This window comes from Elephantulus edwardii, unplaced genomic scaffold (genome assembly GCF_000299155.1).
Source record: "Elephantulus edwardii isolate Elephantulus edwardi_28Jun2011 unplaced genomic scaffold, EleEdw1.0 scaffold00284, whole genome shotgun sequence".
In the NCBI taxonomy this organism is placed as follows: Eukaryota; Metazoa; Chordata; class Mammalia; order Macroscelidea; family Macroscelididae; genus Elephantulus; species Elephantulus edwardii.
In genome coordinates this window covers 1,932,174-1,938,998 of record NW_006400034.1, presented here as the reverse complement: position 1 = coordinate 1,938,998, position 6,825 = coordinate 1,932,174, and the positions used below count along the sequence as shown (strand labels likewise).

General features: G+C 37.3%; 1 protein-coding gene across 1 annotated transcript; it reads left to right on the top strand.

The window, feature by feature from the left end:
* Positions 1-1,361: 1,361 nt before the first annotated feature.
* LOC102847966 (olfactory receptor 5B3-like) lies at positions 1,362-2,300 on the top strand. Its single transcript, XM_006900419.1, has one exon. It carries the CDS (start codon positions 1,365-1,367, stop codon positions 2,298-2,300), a length of 936 nt encoding a protein of 311 aa, XP_006900481.1. The 5' UTR covers positions 1,362-1,364.
* The last annotated feature ends 4,525 nt before the right edge of the window (positions 2,301-6,825 follow it).

The following is a 6,825-nucleotide window of genomic DNA, read 5'->3' as shown; positions in this document are numbered from 1 at the left end:
TGTACTATAATGTACACTTCGACTACAAAAAGAACAAGCAAATCTGCCTTGGAAGAAGTACAGTGAGAATGATTACTAGATATGGGAATGAACAGACTGCATCTCACTTACATTTGACCTGTCATACAAAAGAAATGATTGCCCAAGAAATATTCATAATCAGTAAAAGGCAGGGTTCAAAAGAGAGGGAGAAACCCAACGAGGTGGATTGGCACAGAGGCTGGAACAATGGACAACAGCATATCTACTGCGGTGAGGTTTTTGCAGGACCAGGGGACATTTGCTCTGTTTCACACAACATCAGCAAAAGTCTGAAGGACTAAATAAAAGCACATTAGCAGCACTGTTTAGGTTATGCTAAACATCCTATTTAACTCTTTTCCTTTTATACATTACTTTGATTCATCTGAGTAATACCTTGATGTAGATAAAATGCCGTATTTATTTTGTGGCTGGAAGAAATGGAGTTCTAAGAAATTAGATTAAGATCAATGAATGCTATGCAGTAAATGATAAAGTTGGCACTGAATAGATATGCACTTAAAAAAAAATTTTACATATTACCAAAAGTCTATCACCAATGCAATGTTTTCAGAAGACTTTTTGGTTGTACGTGTTCATATTACTTTGGTTACTCCACCATAGTGTGCATGTGTGTGCGTGCATGTGTGTATCTACAGAGAGTTCTGGAGGCTTATTAGGAAAGAGATATATATCCATTACTTTACTTTATGGTTTATTACTTTATGGTTTCCCAAAGTTTGGATTAATGGAGCCAATGAGTAATCTTAAGTTGACTTAAATTCAATTTTATGTCACTTAATTATATTGAGAATACTTGTATTTGGATGCTAAGGGGAGCCTTGCTGGTTAATATTTCTGTAAACTTGGCTAAATTGCTCACACGTTTATGCCTCATAAGTCAAGTGGAGATATGATCTAATTAACCTCAAATTGTTGTTGAAAGGAATATGTGACCAGGCATATAAAGTGAGCACTTAAGTGAGATAAAAATTTTCATTGGTCTTAGGAAAGCAGAATTGCAAGCTCATGTCATTCCAAGATATTATCTTTGTCTTGTTATTATATTGTCTTCTATTGGAAATTTAAAAGAGAGCAGATGTCTTGTGTATATCCTCCAGTTTTAATAAGTGGCAACTGTGTAGATAATTCATGCACTGAGTTATGCCATAGTCAAGCTCATGCTTTATATAAAAACTCATGAAATACAAATTATTGCCGTAATGAACTAGTGCACGCAATATCGAAACCGTTCCATTTCACTACAACTTCTGTTCCCTTTAACACTCTGTTCTTTTATTCCTCATTGGCACAGGGCATCTCTTGATTCTCAAATAACATCAATGGAGAACAGAACCAAAGTGACTCAGTTCATCCTGCTAGGACTAACAGATAATCCACAGTTGCAGATTCCCTTCTTTCTAATTTTCATTCTCATTTATCTCATCAATGTGTTTGGGAACATAGGCATGATCACACTGATCTTGTTGGACTTCCGTCTCCATACACCTATGTACTTTTTTCTTTGCAATCTGTCTCTGGTGGACCTTTGTTACTCTTCAGCTGTCACCCCCACAGTATTGTCTGGGCTCCTCATCAGAGAAAACATCATCTCATACAATGCATGTGCTACTCAGATGTTCTTTTTTGCAGTATTTGTCACTATTGAAAATTTCCTCTTGGCTGCAATGGCTTATGACCGCTATGCAGCAGTGTGCAAACCCCTCCACTACACCACCACCATGACAGCCAGTGTGTGTGCATGTATGGCTGCAAGTTGCTATGCTGGTGGTTTCCTGAATGGCTGCATCCACACCGGGGACACGTTCAGTCTCATCTTTTGTAGGTCCAACGTGGTCCATCACTTTTTCTGTGATGTGCCAGCCGTCATGGTGCTCTCTTGTTCTGACAGGCATGTTGCTGAGATGGCTCTTGTTTATGCTGCAAGTTTCAGTATCTTTTTGTCTCTTACTATTATCTTTATATCTTACCTGTTCATATTTATCACTATTCTAAAGATGCACTCAGCTGAAGGATACTGGAAAGCTTTATCTACTTGTGGTTCTCACTTCATTGCGGTCTCCATCTTCTACGGGACAGTCATCTTCATGTACCTACAGCCCAGCTCCAGCCACTCCATGGACACGGCCAAAATGGCATCAGTGTTCTATACTATGGTCATCCCCATGCTCAACCCTCTGGTCTACAGCCTGAGGAACAAGGATGTTAAGAATGCATTCAAGAAGGTTATTGAGAAAGTCAGATTGTCTCTGTGCTAAACTCCTTAATAGTGTAGAATGAACAGCAATGTATTTCTTTCTTCAAATATTCTTGGGGCAATGGCTCACACTTCAACAATTCAAATGCATGTAATTTCTAAGGTTATATATTTATCTGCTCGAAATCAATAGTCTAGGGGAAAAGGAAACCCTTGTGTCCAGAAATGTACCAGAATCGCTTCTCGGCCTTTTGGCTAAGATCAAGTGCAGAAACGTACCAGAAAAGAAGAAGAATTCAATGGGAACTTAAGGATATTTAGGTTTTGCCCTTCTAAGACTATTTTAATGATATTTAATTTATCCACGTGATCTCTGCCATACGTCTGTACACCTGGGTACACAGAAATCCTCTGTGTGAACTTACATGGAGGAGTAGAATTTTTATTTTTAAATTAGGTGATTGGAATGGCACTCATTTTGATCAAAGAAAGAAAAATAATCAATTGAAGAATCAGAATACAAACTCATATGTCATCTCTAGTTAAAAACTTCCAAGAGTTAGAGAAAAGGTGATAGAGATTTTTTTGTTTATGCCAAAACCCAAAAGGTTGTATTTTATTAAAGATATTTACGTTTTGCTTGGTTTTGTTGATCCAGATATACATAATTCTTTGCCAGGACTAATTTTTAGTTTTGATAAAATCATTTAGTAGAAATAGTATGATCATATGATTTCCAAAAAGAAGAACTGGTATACAAGAAAATGAGATGAATAATAAGAGTATTTTAGTACCAATGGATGCTTTTGTTTTGGTGAAGCTTCATCCTTTTATATTACTCTTGCTCAGTCACTCCATTCATTTGGATTCCCTTGTTATTCCTGGAACCTGTATGTTACGGCTTAAGGGCATTTTTTATCTGCTAACTCCTCTGCTTTGATCTTTCCCTCAGGTCCACTACTCCTTTGGGTCTCTCCTTAAATGTTACTATATTAGAATCAATGCACTCAAGATGGACACCATCCCCTTAACATTTTCTTTATAGTCTTAATTATTATTATTACTTTTATGTCTCCATATCTCCCACAACTAGAATGTACACGTCATAAATGTAGTGACTTTCTGCTTTACTAATAACATTATCATCCATATGACTCAGTTCATGTCAACATCTCAATAAATTATTGTGAAGCTAATGAATGAATAAGTTGGTTAAGCTTTGGAACCAATAATCAATACACTTGTGAGCTCTGGTGGCTTAATGCATAGAGAATTGCTTCGCCAACCTAAAAACAGAAGGTTTGAATCTTCCAATTGCTGGTCTGTGAGATAAACATAGAAATCTCCTCCCTTGCAATGGACAGCCTCTGGAAAGGGTCAGCTATGTGTTGGTTTCAACTTGATGGCAATGAGTCTTTGAGTCAATACAGTTGAAACAATTATTTTTATAATTCATTGCAATGTGTTTCTTTAGCAAATAACTGTAGATAATTTAATGAGCCATTTATGGTTTCTTTCTTCTTAATCTACATTCTTAGTTTTTGAAATTTGTACTTTTGGACCACAATATTTCTTGAGAACCATACGATTAATCAGATCATGTTAAAGTATCTTTTTTCCCCATCAGGAATTATACTTCATTAACTAAAAAGTAGATTCAATTAATTCTATGCAGTAAATCATAAAAAGTAAAGTATTACACAATATGACATTTACTATTTATTTGACTGACTTCTAAAATGCCTTCATTTATGCTGACATTTTGTTTAACTCCAATGTACCTAAATATGTAAATTGATAATTCTTAGCAGCTAAACACAATCTCGGTGTACTAATTTCATATGTAATAAATATGCATCTTATTTTACTCCTCAGATATGCTCTATTCTAATAATAAAACTATCCAAAGGACTTTGGACCCATGCTGCCTTTTTTTCTGTCTTTGTCAAACAAATGCTAACTGTTTCACCTCCAGAAAAGGAATTCTATCACATAGAGGATAGTCACCCACTTCATAGTTTGCAGGTCACTTATAAAAAGACATGGCTCACACAAGAATGGATGCTACAACGTGTACCTCTTATAAAGAAGACGCAGAACAAGACACACTTCAGTAGCGAGTATTGGTCCCTCATTTCCAGCAAGCCTTATACTGTAACTAATACAAGTAAATGTTCACAACACATCTCTCCTGGGCTGCAAGAGGAAGGCTCCCACACATTCATTCTCTTTCTCTCTCTCTCCCCACTCCCTAGCACCATGGACATAGATAGCAGGTAGGTTGACCAGATATCATAATACACATACCTAGGTAATAGTCCCTGAGAATGTTGACATGTGCTCAAAACAAGAAAGGATTCATGTGCTGATCACATCACCAATTACTATAGGATATGTTTTAGATCTTGATGCCAGAAAATAAGTCAGTCTGTCCTCACATCCCATGCAAAAAACTAGACCTTAACATCTAAGCACAAGTTTTATTAATGGCTCAAGTGAAAGGTGGCAAGCTATACTCTGACTTTCCATAATCTTTATAAACTTAGAGACATTCAGCTTCTCAAAATTGTAAAATTATGCATGGTTGTCCTATGATGGTAATGCTGATAGTAGTGGAGACAGTGTATTAAACAGAAACACTTTTGGCTCTAAAGTCTTGAAATTGGAGGTACTTCTCTTTGGAGCCATATTAGTTAATATTTTAAATTTTTTTTATTTTGAAATCATTTTACATATCTAGAACATTTATTGTGATATTACAGAGAGTGATGTGTTTTATTTCTTCTATTAACATTTCCCTTTGTTATATTTGTTAAAACTAAGATAACAATATTGCCATATCACTACTTGATAATCTCTGCTTTAGGAGATACATTAAGTAACATTACTTCTTCCTGAAAAGGTTAACCGTGATCCTTTGGCTAGGGTATTTATGTCAGGTCCTCCATTACAAAGTTACTTTATTTCCTCCCTCTCTATACTGTATTCTTTGGAAGTAAGCCACAGTTCAGCCCATTAAAGTGGACCAGGCTGCAGTGTCCTTGATAGTGTGGGAGTCTAAATTATTTAGAATATGTAAGAAAGATTTGGTTCTTTTTATTTATTTATATTTAATATATGAGCTTTATATTCTGGACTATACTTCAATACTGTGTTAGTTATTTCATTGCTCAACTTCTTCCATATTTCGTCATTGGGAGAACTTTCAGTTCGACTCCTGTGTCACTTTTTTTAGTTTGTTTTTACTTCTTTGAACTGGAGGACGATCCCGACTCATTTTTATGTTCAGTTACTCCTACTCCAAAGAGCCTTGCTTTCTGTTATTGCTGCTGGTGTGAGAGGCAGTTGCATCAACTCCAGCTTAAAGCAATTTAATTGCCTGGTCCTGGACCATTCTTAAAATAACCACTGTGCTTACACCCACTGCTGAAACGTCTAGGTCAGTCAATTTCATAGCCGGTCTTAAACACATACTCTATTTTACCGAGCATGATGTGTTTCTCCAGGGACTGGCCCTCCTGGAACAGCATGCCCAAAGCTTGTGAAACAAAGTCTCACGTTCTTCACTTCTGAGGAGTCTTGGAAGGCTGCACTTCTCCCAAGAGCTATTTGTCTGTTCTTTTTGTCATTCATGGACCATTCAATAGTGACATTGAGGAAGCAATACCTGAGTGCTGTGTATTTTCATTGTTCCTGAGTGTCACTTCTTAGGTAGATCTCTAAAGAGACAGAACTGGAAAATATATGTGTACCAACCCATATAGGGAGCTCTGGTGGCATAGCGGTAAGAAGCTGAGCTGCATGAGATTCAAAGCCACCATTTGCTCCCTGGGAGAAGGATGGACAATCTCCTCCCATGCAATTAAACTGCCCCTGAAAATCCACTGGAGGGCCAGCTATGAGTCAGTTCTGACTCGACAGCGCACAACAAAAACAAGGCACAAGATAGGGTAGGATTCAGGTTGGCTGTTCACGGGGTAGCTAGGAATCATACAGACTCGCCAGCACCTAACAACACTAACCACCAAAATACCCTTACATGCTACTTTGGTAGACAATGACTTTACTTTCCCCCTCCTCCTGACAACAAGTTCTTGCATCTCTACGATTGTCTTTTTTCATAGTGTCTTATGAATGTTTTTTCATATAATATGCACTTTCTTGGTCTGATCTATTTCACTTATCAAAAGACATTTCAGTCAACCAGTTTTTTATTAATCCATAACTTGTATTTCTTATCACTAAACTACTTCACTTATGGTTACTGTTTAACAATTCACCTTTGGAGGTGCATCTATGGTTTCTAATCTTGGGATCTCAGTAAAGTACTCTAAATATTGGCACACCTTAAAAAACAAACAAACAAAAAAAACCAATCAGCCTCTCTTTTATTAGCACAAAGTAAAGCCGACCCAGCAGTCCCTAGGTCAGGGACTAATAGAGGTAATGTTCTAGGCCCAGTGGGGGACCAGATCCACACATGCCCAACTTCCTGAGCAATCTCCCTGAGATGGCTGGGTCTTTCTTTCTAGGTGAGAGTCTGAAGGGTGTCCTAATGAATGAGGGGAGGTAGGCTACGTCCCCAC

Excerpts from the sequence above, each read along its gene's own strand:
- LOC102847966 (XM_006900419.1), top strand. The coding sequence starts at position 1,365 with ATGGAGAACAGAACCAAAGTGACTCAGTTCATCCTGCTAGGACTAACA.